General features: G+C 44.8%; 1 protein-coding gene across 1 annotated transcript in view; it reads right to left on the bottom strand.

Annotated features, from left to right (window-relative positions):
* MID1 (midline 1) overlaps window positions 1-13,736 on the bottom strand; it is a 633,735-nt gene that overhangs the window by 119,009 nt on the left and 500,990 nt on the right. The window contains exon 4 of the mRNA XM_024756998.1: window positions 12,908-13,623. Coding sequence (XP_024612766.1) covers window positions 12,908-13,567 — 660 coding nt within the window. The 5' untranslated portion in view covers window positions 13,568-13,623. The remainder of the gene's footprint in view (window positions 1-12,907; window positions 13,624-13,736) is intronic.

The following is a 13,736-nucleotide window of genomic DNA, read 5'->3' as shown; positions in this document are numbered from 1 at the left end:
CATTCATTCCTTCGTTTAAAACTAACGTATAGAGTAGCCAGTGAATATTGAATAATTCAGCATTACTGTAAGTAAATAAAAATTATTCCACATGGATTTCCATATTTCATTTTTGTATTTTTACTCCATTATTTAGATTAGAATGGAAAACAGATCAGCTTCAATCTAGTTACCACTTTAAAGGAAATTTCTTTGCTTAGTCCAGGGAGCCCTTATGTCAGAAGTTAAGGCAAAAGCACTTTGTCTCTCCATCACCCAAGCTCTTTTTCCTTCTCATTACTTTTTTGAAGTGTGGCATGTTTGGGCCATAGTTCTTTCTGCCTTAATCATAGGTGATGATTAGTTCGGGGCAGGATGGGGTCCCTCCTGGGTCTGAGCCCCCAAACTCGGATTTCTCTAACCATAGTTAATGCTATTTAATTTCCATGACCTCACGTTCCAAGTGATTAAGGAGGTTCCTATTTAACCAGCTTCCCCCACCCACTAGACACTGAGCTAGACACTTGGACCTATATTATCTCATTTAATCCTCCCAAGATCCCTAATGAGCAGGTATCATCATTCCCGTATTTTTGCAGGGGATCCGTGGCTGTTCCAAGGATCAAATAATACTGATCAAACTGTCAATCTGGAGATTTACAAATGCTAGTTATTCCTCTCGGTAATAGCTGGTTCTCAGTGTTGAATAAGCAAATACCCTTGAACCACATCTGAAAACAACTTCAAGCAGCATCTTGAAAGAGAATCTCCCTCCCTTACCACCCCACAGCCCTGACCTACAGGACTGTTTTCTAGAGGTACAAAGGCAGCGTGATGGCCTTGCCTAATACGTTTCCAGATGAATTTCTAGAATAAAAGAGAAACTGGAACCACTTTATTTGACGAGCTGAACACTATAAATGGGTGAGATCCTCGTCAGCCGGGACCCTCCAGTGCTTTATTCAGCAATCCAGGGGCAAGAAAAGCACTTCCCTCCTGGGTGGAGTTTGTATGGGGACCTTGGGTCTCCTCGATATTCCAGAAGCGATGGGCCATACTGAACATGAGTCGGAAAGCCTGCCCGTTTCACTCCTCTCAGCCTTAAATCTGACGCCACCAACGAAGAGCAGCTGAGCTCTGGACAGCCACAAAAAGGGTCAAAGGACCGAGAAATAAACCTCTCTACCAGGCCAGGATGTTCATCCTAACACCTAAGTTTGTAAAAATTCCCTAACAGATAAAGCCAGCTCCCCAGCTGGCTTGGCCACACAACAGCTTTTCCTCCAGTGGCCTCTCACAGCGTCTTCCTAGAGATGGGTCCTTCCACAGTGGAAATGACATAAACTGCTCCCTTGCCTGGATATGCATCCGACCTACGAGCCCCGGTCAGGAAGGAAACGGAGACCTCTGAGGAAAGCACGTGAGAACGGCTAGCAGTTCAGCCCGTGATCAGCGGACCTTTAGTAAGAAAGGGTCTGGCCCAGATTTTTTCACGGACTGGAGTCCTCCTATGTTGCCCTGACTGCCACTGCAAAGGGATGCATGGTGCGAATGTCACTGTTGTCCTCTCTGAACACTGCTTTTCTTTGACATGTGTTTTCCCTTCGGCTTTTGGAATTAGGCAATTTCCAGAGAGCAACACGTAAGTCAGCAATTTTGGACAATAAGTCATATTAAAAACTATCTCATGGATCGAGTTTCATGGACTCTTCTCATAGCCCTTTTCTATACTCTTATCACAGTTATAATTATGTCTAGACCATGAAAGCAATGACGTGTCTTTGTGACTCATTTCTGAATTCCCAGAGTTTATCCAGGGCTTATCTCATTAGCTAAACACAGATATCCTTTAGGTGAATAAATATGGGTCCTTTTCTTTTTATAAATTTATTTATTTATATTTATTTTTGTCTGTGTTGGGTCTTCGTTGCTGTGCACAGGTTTTCTATAGTTGCGCCGAGCGGGGGTCGCTCTTTATTTTTTTGCGTGTGGTACGCGGGCCTCTCACTATTGCAGCCTCTCCCGTTGCGGAGCACAGGCTCCGGATGCACAGGCTCAGCGGCCATGGCTCACGGGCCCAGCCGCTCCACGGCATGTGGGATCCTCCCGGACCGGAGCACGAACCCGTGTCCCCCGCACTGGCAGGTGGACTCTCAACCACTGCGCCACCAGGGAAGCCCGGGGGTCGCTCTTCATTGCCGTGCGCGGGCTTCTCATTGTGGTGGCTTCTCTTGTTGCGGAGCACGGGCTCTAGGCACGTGGGCTTCAGTAGTTGTAGCACGCGGGCTCAGTAGCTGTGGCTCGCGGGCTCTAGAGCGCAGGCTCAGTAGTTGTGGCGCACAGGCTTAGTTGCTCCGCGGCATGTGGGATCTTCCGAGACCAGGGCTCGAACTCATGTCCCCTGCATTGGCAGGCGGATTCTTAACCACCGTGCCTTCAGGGAAGCCCCTCTTTTCTTTTCTTTTTTCTTTTCTTCTCTCCTCTCCTCTCCTCTCTCTCTCTCTTTCTTTCTTTCAAAGCAGGAACTGACAAAGCAGATGGGGAAGATCATTTATAAAGATACAAAGGGGGTAGAAGATTTTCAGCCTTTCCATATCGTTTCAGTAATAAGAACCCAATCTATCCCCATGGATAAAAGCTGTTATTTGCCTGACTGTTCTCCCCAGCAAGCAGTAAAGGAGATACAAGGGAGGAGGGAGACGATGACCACGTTGCTCTATCCATTCTGTCGCAATGGCACGGAACACCCAGGGCCGCTACAGTGGAGGGGCCGAAGGCCTTCCCCTCCGTCTACAAGCTCCTTCGCTTCAGAGCTTTCCTCCTCCCCCAGCCCCCTCCAATAGTGAAACCCCTCCTTCTTCCTCTTCTAAGGGAGACAGCTGCTAACGCAGAGCCCAGGGCCGCCTTGCTCCATCCTTCGTTCACACACCCAAGGCAATCTACAACAAAAAGCAAAGCTGGCCAACTGAGCTTGTGATTGGTCCAGGCTGCCCGCCTGTCATGTCACCTATATCTGTCTCATCTGTCTTATCTGTGTCGAAATGTGACAGTCATGGCATAAACCCGAATGCCAGCTTCTCTTTCCTCGGAAACAGCTGGAGTCCTCTGTCAACACCTGGGGTGCTGATTCCATCCAATAAAGCAGGAACATGAAAGACTAGCTCGTCCCCCTGGACTTCAAAATGCTGCTTGTTTTTAAAGCCATTTCTTTCAGTCCACCGCTCACTGCTTCTTAAAAGTCCATTTTACTACTTAGCTTGGTTTAAAAAGAAGGACAAATCAAAGTTTCCACCCAATTATAATTCCCCAGAGGGTTGTTCAAAATTTCCCATGTCAGCCAGAAACACAAATAGACCCTATAACCACTAAGTAATTTATGATACTGTCAGGAAATCCACGATTGGATTACACCAATGAAGCCTTTATTGTAACAGTAAATGCCCAGATATAATAATAACCTCATGCTCATGGAACGCTTACTATGTGCCAATCGCAAGGCTAGGCACTTTACAAGCATTTTCTTTTTTGATGAGAAATGCAAAATGTATTCTCCTCTGTCAGCTTAAAAGCTATCCTCATGGGTAGGCAAAGTCCTTAAGTATCGTGCCCAAAAGTCTAAAACATAAAGTGAATTAAGTTTTAAGTGGATTTTATAAGTGTATTGATAGTTTTATCAGATTTTTCCAGAATGTCACGTACTGAGAATATATCCAGTCTTTAGCTACATTCACCTCCTCAGGCCACTTGTGTCCTCTTTATTATTTTACCTATCCAGTGTCCAAAAATTTGCCAGCCTTTCTAAGAAGAACCTAATTTATGATTTGTCAGTGATAGAGAATGAAAGAGAATTCTGAATATCACAGCCTTAAAAAATGAAATATTTAGTTAATGTAAGTTCAGCAAATCCTGCTAGCTTTAACTCTGTAACTGGTCAAGACGAATTGTGCTCTTTCAAAACTTTTCAACTTAAATTCAAATACCATGCACAAATAGATACTACTCACTTAACATTTACCCACTTTATATATTTAAATAAAGTTAAGCAGTTAACTATACATTAAGACATTCAGGAAAAAAATTACGCTATGAGGGAAATCGGTGAGCCCATGGAAGCTTCAAGGACGATTCATTAGTTTCCACACGAGTATCTCCTTTCCTCTGAGGTGTCCCCAAGGTCATCCGGGGGCCCTCTGTGTGAACTCAGCTCCTGGCATGAGACCTGGCCCTTCAAGACAACCCAGTCTACGCTGGCTCAACCGGAGAAAATGTTGGCATGGAGATACCTTAAGGCAGCTTTTCTGGTGGCCCTAGAGGCAACATCCACCATCCATGATGGTGGCCTACAGCCCGGCCAGCTGTGTGTGTAAAGTCTCCAAACCTCAAAGGAAACCTCGGAAATGACGGAACCACTTGAAAGGCAATGCACTGTTAGCTGGAGAAGCAGTAGCCGAAGAGACACAGAACAACTGGGCAGCAGGGAACTGTGTTCTAGTCCTAGCTCAAAGTCCTCTCCCCAGGTGATGCGGGGTCACCCCTCTTACCACTGTCAGCCCCAATTTCCTCATCTGCACAATGGGGATGAAAGAACACGACCTTCAATGTTGCATCTGGCTCTAAAATATTCCTGAAGTCTGTGGTAGGCATTCAGAGGCTTGAACAGCAACCTCCTTATAAGTGGATCAAAAAGCCAGAAGAAATAAGGACACGTGGTCACCAGTATGTCGCTGCACTAGGGGAGCAGGAAAAGAATCACATTTAAGTCTGGACCCAAGAGCTACTCATCAGTGACCACTCCTATCGATCCTGGGTCTTCAAGGACAAGATACTGACTCTTATCTATTTGCATGTTTCTGTTGAGTGTGGGAGGTTTTGACCTATGACACTACTTCACTTTGCATATTAAAAAAGAGACCACAAAATCTAAAGTAATGTGAACATCTTTTTCCCCTTCTGTTTCTTCTGTGGACACAATGACCCTAAACTTTCTGATATCCTCATTTGACCTTGCCTTCAGAAAACCTACATGACATCAGCCTCTCTCACAAAAACAAAACTCCTTCAGTGTTACGCTATAAAGAAGAGGAAAAATGCCCCAAACCCTTCACCTGGCACTCAAAGACTCAAACTCTTCCCCCAACAAGACTCTTCCGACATCCTCCCTCCTGGCCGCTCCATCGGCAACCTGGGCTCTAGCCAGCATTGTCTAGAATCTCTAAGCTGTCTTACGGATTCCTGCCAACAGGTCTCTGCTGGCCTCACTCCTGAGGAACGCCTTGCTCTTCTTCTTTGATGCATAATCCACCCATCTGTCAAGGCGGCTTAAAGCCCACCACCCTGAAGCACGGTTTCTTGTCTACTCAAACCCAGAGCTGGCTCTTCCTCCCCCGAATCCCGAAACACGCCTCTAACCCATCAATCCCGCACCTGTCCATCAACAAGCATTTATTCACTGTCACGCCCCCGCCCTTCGCCAGGTGCTTGAGACACAGAACTACAAAGCCCATGAAAGCAACAACGTGGACTCTTACCTCACACGCAAATAAGACAAGCACTGGTTAAAAAATAATTGGCAGGGCTTCCCTGGTGGCACAGCGGTTAAGAATCCGTCTGCCCGTGCAGGGGACACGAGTTCGAGCCCTGGTCCTCGAAGATCCCGCGTGCCGCGGAGCAACTAAGTCCGCGCGCCACAACGACTGAGCCCATGTGCCACAACTACTGAGCCCGCATGCCACAACTACTGAAGCCCACGCGCCTAGAGCCCGTGCTCCGCAACAAGAGAAGCCACCGCAGTGAGAAGCCCGCACGCCGCAACGAAGAGTAGCTCCCGCTCGCCACCACTAGAGAAAGCCCGTGCGCAGCAACAAAGACCCAACACAGCCAAAAAGAAATAAATAAAAATTAAGAAAGAAAAAAAAATAATTGGCAGGTGGTCTGCCTCCAAATTCCACACCTTAACCATCATGCCATTCTAACCCCCTGGTTTCTCACAGTATTTTTACGTTATAATATATTGCCAGGCGCAAGGCTGAGGGTTTACATGAAACATTTTATCTTGTTTTTCCATGATTCTACGCATATAAGTACATTATTAGCCCTGTTTTACAGAGGAACTTAAGCTAAGCAACAGGTTCAAAGACTACATTTGTTTCCACAGCCATGTGACTAAAAGGTACCTTGCGTACTTGTCTGTGCATATCCCAGAACTCTCTGAGCTTCTCAAAAATGATTCCAATAACAATAAATCATCAGGCAATAAGACATTCCCATCCGCAGTTGAAGGAGGGAGAGGAGACTCCTCAGGGGGAATAGGCAGATGAGAAGGAGAGAGGAGAAAGATGGAGCCTTAAACTTACTGTTAAGAACATATCCCTAGAGATGTTTTGTTTTACTCCACATATCATAAATAGTTTTTGTACCCAACTAAGAAAATTAAAATATAGGTTTAACATATTTGACAAATATTTGGAAACTGTGTTTCATCACATGGGAAGTTTTAAAAAATATATTGCAGACTAAAGAAATGTTCCCATGAAATAAGTACAAGCAGAATCACAATTTGAAGGGGCCAGCTGGAACTGGTGAGACCTCATATAACCAAAACATTTTGGAAGACATGTGTCTGAAGTTCACGTATCCCCAGTAGCATCGTGTGACAAAATGTCATAAGGTGTATCTACGTGTTAGATTAAAATCTAGCCTAGAATTATTGTGAACTAGTCTGAAAAAAGATACACGGGTTTCACAAGGGATGTGGTAAGTGGGAAGAATAAAGAAGAATGACTGATACCAAACAATCTATGGTAAGTGGGAGAAATTAAAAAAGAATGATACCAAACAATCCACGGACATCTAGTAAATTCAACATTGTTTTCTAATAAACAGCTTGGCAATGGTAGGTGAAATGGCCCTTATTCCAGGAAGCCTTTCTCCATCTCTCAGGTCTGGGGTTGGTGCCGTCCCTGCTTTGGGCAGCGTGCCTCCTTCCACCACCACCAGAGGAAATGTTCACCCACCGGCACTCTCTGCTAAACTTTAAGCTCCGTGAAGGAGAGAGACCGTTTCTGTTCATATTGCCTTCATTTACGCAGCACACGTTAACTTACTTTTGCGTGACCTCTCAAAAAACCCCATATGTCAGGGCTTCCCTGGTGGCGTGGTGGTTAAGAATCTGCCTGCCAATGCAGGGGACACGGGTTCAAGCCCTGGCCAGGGAAGGAAGATCCCACATGCCGCGGAGCGACTAAGCCCGTGTGCCACAACTACTGAGGCTGCGCTCTAGAGCCCGCGAGCCACAACTACTGAGCCCGCGTCCACAACTACTGAAGCCCGCACGCCTAGAGCCTGTGCTCCGCAACAAGAGAAGCCACCACAATGAGAAGCCCGCGCACCACAACGAAGAGCAGCCCCCGCTCGCCGCAACTGGAGAAAGCCCGCGCGCAGCAACGAAGACCCAACGCAGCCAAGAATAAATTTAAAGAATAAATAAAAACCCATGTCAAATACGGTTAATGGGAGGATAAAGGAAATGGTAGGTATAATGGATCTATCAAGTGTCCATCGCATAGGTGCATAAAACAAAGGTGAGTTGTTCTACGAGTATTTGAGATCTAGTTTATCAAAATTCACACCATTAAATTTAAACCAGTGAAATGCAATACAGACCAAAATAATGATTCACTTCCAGCTGGATAAAATATAATGTAATATCTGGCTGTGCTCTTATTTAGAAATTCTCTCATAGAATTCTTTATCGTGTTTACGGATGAATAGCTGCAGTATTGTTAGGAATGGAATTGAAGTTTTCATGTAGTGTTAACAGCTGATCATCTGTGAAGCCGCTGACAAGTATCTATCGGGAATTCATTATCTGCAAGACCCTGTGGTCAGTCTTACGTGGGTGATGGCACAGTGAGAGCCAAAGGTCTCCGCCTAACTTAGGGTGCTTAGATTCTTGAGGGGGACATAGCGTGTGTTCAGCTGACTGGGTAACTAGGTATACACTGGAGTGATCGTTATGGGTTGGACTGTGGCCCCTAAAATTTCACGTGTTGAAGTCCTAATCCCAAATACCTCAGAATGGAAACTTATTTAGGAATAAGGTCATTGCAGCTCTAATTGGCTGTGATGAGATCATACTGTAGTAAAGTGGGCCCTTAATCCAATATGACTGGTGTCCTTTTAAGAAGGGGAAATCTGCGGATTCCCTGGCGGTCCAGTGGTTAAGACTCTGCGCTTCCACCCCTGGTCGGGGAACTGAGATCCCGCATGCCTCGTGGCACGGCCAGGAAAAAAAAAAAAAATTATGCCAAGAAGGGGAAATCTGAACACAAAGACAGGCACAGCGGGAGAATGCCATGTGAAGAGACACAGGGAGAAGACAGCCACCTACAACCCAAGGAGAGACGCCTGGAATCCACTCTTCCCTCACAGCCCTCAAAAGGAATCAATTCTGCTGACACCTTGATTTAGCACCTCTGGACCCCAGAACTGTAAGACAATACATTTCTTTCCTTTAGGCCACCTAGTTTGTGGTTCCTTGTTGTGGCAGTCGTGGCAAATTCATACGGTGACAAACACGAAATTCTCACAGATGAAGGTTTCTCAACCTGGGCACTACTGAGATTTGGGACCAGACAAGTCTATGTGGGAGCGCCCATCCTGCACCCTGTAGGATGTAGCAGCATCCCTGGCCTCTATCCACATATGTATGCAACACACACACACACACACACACACACACACACACCCCACACACACACCCTTTCACTGGAACCTGCACTAAATCGGCTACTATTTTCAGAGAAGAAACAATCTATAGAGACTAAGGAAAAAGGAAAAAGTCTAGCTCAGTATCTACTTACAACTTCCCCAACGGCAAATAAAGTACAAGACTTTAAAAAATATAGACCCTTATGATCTATAAATGACGCTGAAGAGTGAAATCCCATGTCTTCACCTCCAGATGAGAAGGGCTACACAGGAAGGCTGAGATTTAATTGGAACCTTTATCAAACTATTATAAAATTACAATGGGATGATCCACTGAAAGGGTTTTTTTTTTTTTTTTTTACAAATAAACTCCCTAGGCCAACAGAAGGCCAATTAGAGTCAGAAAAGCAAAACAATGATTTGCAACTTCAGCTTCAGCTAACTTGAAGTCTGACTATGCTGAAACTGAAGGGCAAGGAAAGGTCAGTTTTTCTTGGTTTGTATATTTTTATAGGTGTAACTAGAGGAAAGAAACAAGAGCTCCAACACTGTATGCTGGAACAGAGGAAAAGAAATTACTGCATCATAATTCCTCGAAAACTCCGGAATGCGTCCTATTAAATTCTCTTACGTGTTATGTGGTTCACAAATCAAACTTTTGATCCAAGTTTGGAGGACTGAGAGGCTTCTTCAAATTCAATCGAAATGATGGGAAAAGGTGCACATTATGATATGCTCCATTTAGAGACTTATGCATTTTTCAGGAAGACTTTTCTCTTTTTATCTTAAAACAGAGTTCAGGAAATGCTGGTTTAGTTTTCTCTTTGCTTCAATATTTTAAGAGTACTTCCCAACGCATAGTTTCCAAAAGCATTAGATTCCTGATGCTATTTCAAATGATGTGAAAGATATTGCTTGCGTGAATTCTATCTACATGCTGGAATTTTTAAATGTTTTTTTCCCTTTGTGTCTAGAAAAAAAGGTGTAATGTACAAAAGTATATTCCAATCCTCTACATCAACACACGTACACTGAGAGTTCATGTGAGCAAAAAATGTCCCTCAAAGTTGAGTGTTACTGCAAGAAATAATTATTCTTCATAATCACTGCAGAATTCCCCCTCTTCAAATAATGGACTTTTACTAACAGAAGTAAAAAAAAAACATTTTCAAACAGCAGACACCTGAATCCTTACATATTCAATTAACTAAAACAAATCTATCATGTTATCAATGAAAGCATCCTCAAATTCCTACATGCTTTGTGTTTCCACATCATCACAAATCCATTTCTGTACGAGATGCTAAAGCCTCAGGAAAATACATTAAAAGAACACATTTACCTGATGAACCTAGGGGCAGGACAGGAATAAAGACACAGACGTAGAGAATGGACTTGAGGACACGGGGAGGGGGAAGGGTAAGCTGGGACGAAGTGAGAGAGTGGCATGGTCATATATATATACACTACCAAAGGTAAAATAGAGAGCTAGTGGGAAGCAGCCGCATAGCACAGGGAGATCAGCTCGGTGCTCTGTGACCACCTAGAGGGGTGGGATAGGGAGGGTGGGAGGGAGTCTCAAGAGGGAGGGGATACGGGGATATATGTATATGTATAGCTGATTCACTTTGTTATACAGCAGAAACTAACACAACATTGTAAAGCAATTATACTCCAATAAAGACATTTTAAAAAATGGCTAATAAACCAAAAGAAAAAAAAACCCATTTACTTTTTCAGATCAAAGTAATTAACAAAAATACCCTTTCTTGGTTTTGGTCCTTTCAGTATGCTATTACTTTCTTCAAAAATTCAATGTTTATATTGTACATAGGTTTTGAAGTACCATAGGCACCCAAATGTCATCTATTCTGTGATTTTTTAAAATTCTAACCTAAGTGGCATGTTTTAGAACAAACAGGCTGTGCTAGCACGTTATTTGTTTAAACGCTCATAAGCACGTTTTGTGAAATGGCTGTAAATAAATACTTATAAGCATATTTTGTCGAGCGGCTATAAGTGTGTTTTGGTGCACTGGGTGCTGTTTATATGCTTATATTTCTGTAATTAGAAGATAAAATCCACTAGATCATTAATTCTCAGGCCCTCCCGGTAACAGTATAAAATGACCGCTAACCCACTGGCTTGATTAGACAAGTGTGCGGGGCTCTTAATTGAAGAGTTTCATTTTCATCACAAAAAGGGCTAGGGCATTAAAAGTGTCTCCTCTTAAATTTGGAGATGTAAATAACTAAGAACTCCTCTGTGACGGTACACAAGTCATGAGAAGAACTCGAGGATCAGGTGTAAATGTCAAGTCTGGGAGCTGCTGAATATGGAAGCTCATTGTGGTGCTTTGACAAATGGTCATTAAAGGTAGTGTCAAGCCAACTGAAGGAACATTTTTTGAATTACAAAACCGATCCGGCAGCTTTACGTTTCGGAAAGCAACAACACCTAGGTCCTTGAAAACCAACTTACGGTTACCAAAGGGGAAAGGTGGTCATGGGGGGGGGTGATAAATGAGGAGTTTGGGATTAACAGATACACACTACTATATATAAAATAGGTAACCAACAAGGACGTACTGTAGAGCGCCAGGAACTCTACTCAACATTCTGTAATAACCTAAAAGGGAAAGGAATCCGAAAAAGAAAATATATAACTGGATCACTCTGCTGTACATCTGAAACTAACACAACATTGCAAATCAACCATACTTCAATTTTTTAAAAAAGGAAAAAACCCACCTATGTCCAATCATCCTAAATATTCTGTCCCCCACCAAAAAAGGGTGGAGGGATCACCTTGGTTTCTAAAATTTGATAGCCACAGCAATCTCTGAAGAATTTGTTTTAGCAGCACAATTCACACACGCACTGCCTTTGCTATTAAGAACTCTGGAGGTGTGTTTTTGGCTACCTTCGTGCGCGACACTAGAAAACCAGGCAGCATCTGTCTTCCCTTGTCTGTATCACCTCGATCCTCTGGCTCAGCTTTCTAAAGATGGTTTTATACCAGTCACCTCACTTTGAGTGAGGCAAGCTGCCCAAGTGACGCTTTTGTCCCCCAAGTGACCTTTGGAAGCACGGATTCACTTCGGCATGCCAAACTCCCTCAGCATACCAAGAAATAGCCACCAAATCACAGATGTGGTCCATTCATCCCAGCATCCCCCAAATAAACTACGTGGTCCTGGTAAACACAAGCCCCCATCAGCGCCGAGGAGAAGGGATAGGAGCCATTGGTGAGACGTGGCGATGAGCCCTGAGCGGTGTGTGTTTGTCCTGAGAGGAAGGACTTCAGTATATATTTACGCAAAGCTCTTAATTTATACTTCCTTTCCTTTTAATTGGCATCTTGTTACCTAAAATTAGCTGGTGAACGGAGCAGACAGAGCGTCTCATGATCAGAGCAAACTCTCTCGGCTGAGTTTGCAATAATTAGACCCACCGTCGCCCGCAGATGAACAGACACCTGGAGGCCTGGCTTATTTCTTCCCCGGTGCCTTCTCTCCATATTTAGAGAGTGATTTTTTAACTCTGACGTATAGTCATATTAATTATCATTCCCTGAGGTGGAGTTGGGCTCCTAATTCATGTTAAAAGTGAAGTTCAAACGTTCTTGCCTGTAACCTTATGGCATAAAAAGCCTCCACGCAAAGGAATTCTTTCGTGAAACCCGAGACGATCGGGACACTCTACTTCACCAATACGCTGGATATCATTTACGCAAGGAATAGAAGGTCATGTGTCCTCTAAAATCCCACATTTGCTATAGGCATTTCTCCTTCTATTCTTCTGTTTGGGCAGTAACTAGATACAGGTACGATGCAAGTGAAATGAGTTTTCCCTGATGAGTAAGGAAAGTAAACGCCCCCAAAATGCCCAAACCCAGATTTCATCTGCCATTCCTTCCCACGCGCGCACGCTCTCGTTCTCTCTCGCTCTCTCTCAACTGCGAGGATTGAAAATGATCCAGATTTTTCAGAATTCGCCCTCACCTTGACAACGCTAACATTACAAGCAGCAGTCAACTTTTACAAGACACCCTTATTGTGTAACACGTCTAGGCTGCCAGAAAGACGTGCTATAACGAATCAGATAACAAAGGCGAAGAGAAAACCTTCACCTGCCACGTAGCTAGCAGTGAATATACTTTTTCTTTCCGTGACATTTGCTGGCAGAAAGGGGTTCGGCTTAAGGCGGATCGGACTAACCTTCAATTTGTCATAGCGCTCACTCAAGGCTGCCACCTGATGGTCTCGGTGCCGCCCGACCAGTTTACACAAGGCACAGATTAACTGGTCATCGGTCACGCAGTACATATTCACCTTCTCATCCTCGTGCTCCAGGCACATCAGCCCCCGAATGTGCGAGTCCGGGATGGGCTCAATCAGACGGTGGCCTGTAAAGGGCTTCTTGTTCGGGTGAGTGGCTTTCAGGCACTCGTCACAGTAGGACACTTCACAAGTGACACAGGTCTTCACGGCGTCTTGGGCAGGATCCTGGTCACAGAACTGGCAGAGGACTTTCTCGGCCGAAGTCATGCTGTTGGCGTCGAACGGCCGCTCCCGGCGGGTCTCGCTGGGGGAATTGGGCCCGCTCACCGAAGCTTTCTGGAACCTGTCGATGATGTTCTGCAGGGTGACGTTGCGCTTGAGCCCGTCTAGACCTCGCTGGCTGAGCGTGATGACATGTCGGCAGGTGGGGCACTGGAAGGCAGTGATGGACTCCACGGACTCGTTGGTGGCGCAGTGTGACACCAGGATGCGGTGGGCGCAGTTGAAGCAGAGGCTGTGTGCGCAGGGGAGCAGAAGAGGGTCCTCAAAGAGCTCCAGACAAATAGGGCAGGTCAGCTCCGACTCCAGTGTTTCCATCTTCAGGCAAAGCTCTCCTGGGTCATCAGCAAAATCCAAGGAAGCTGATCAGCTACCTGGAAACAGAACGTAAGATTTGATTAGGCACGAGGGGGTCAGCCGTGCGGGGCTGTCAGCTTTGAATACATCTCAGAATAATTCCCAACACAGGTCACGGAAGGGTAAATGT

The sequence above is a fragment of the Neophocaena asiaeorientalis genome, unplaced genomic scaffold (assembly GCF_003031525.2).
Source record: "Neophocaena asiaeorientalis asiaeorientalis breed wild unplaced genomic scaffold, Neophocaena_asiaeorientalis_V1.1 scaffold812, whole genome shotgun sequence".
Taxonomy (NCBI): domain Eukaryota; kingdom Metazoa; phylum Chordata; class Mammalia; order Artiodactyla; family Phocoenidae; genus Neophocaena; species Neophocaena asiaeorientalis.
This window is presented reverse-complemented; position numbering and strand designations above follow the sequence as displayed.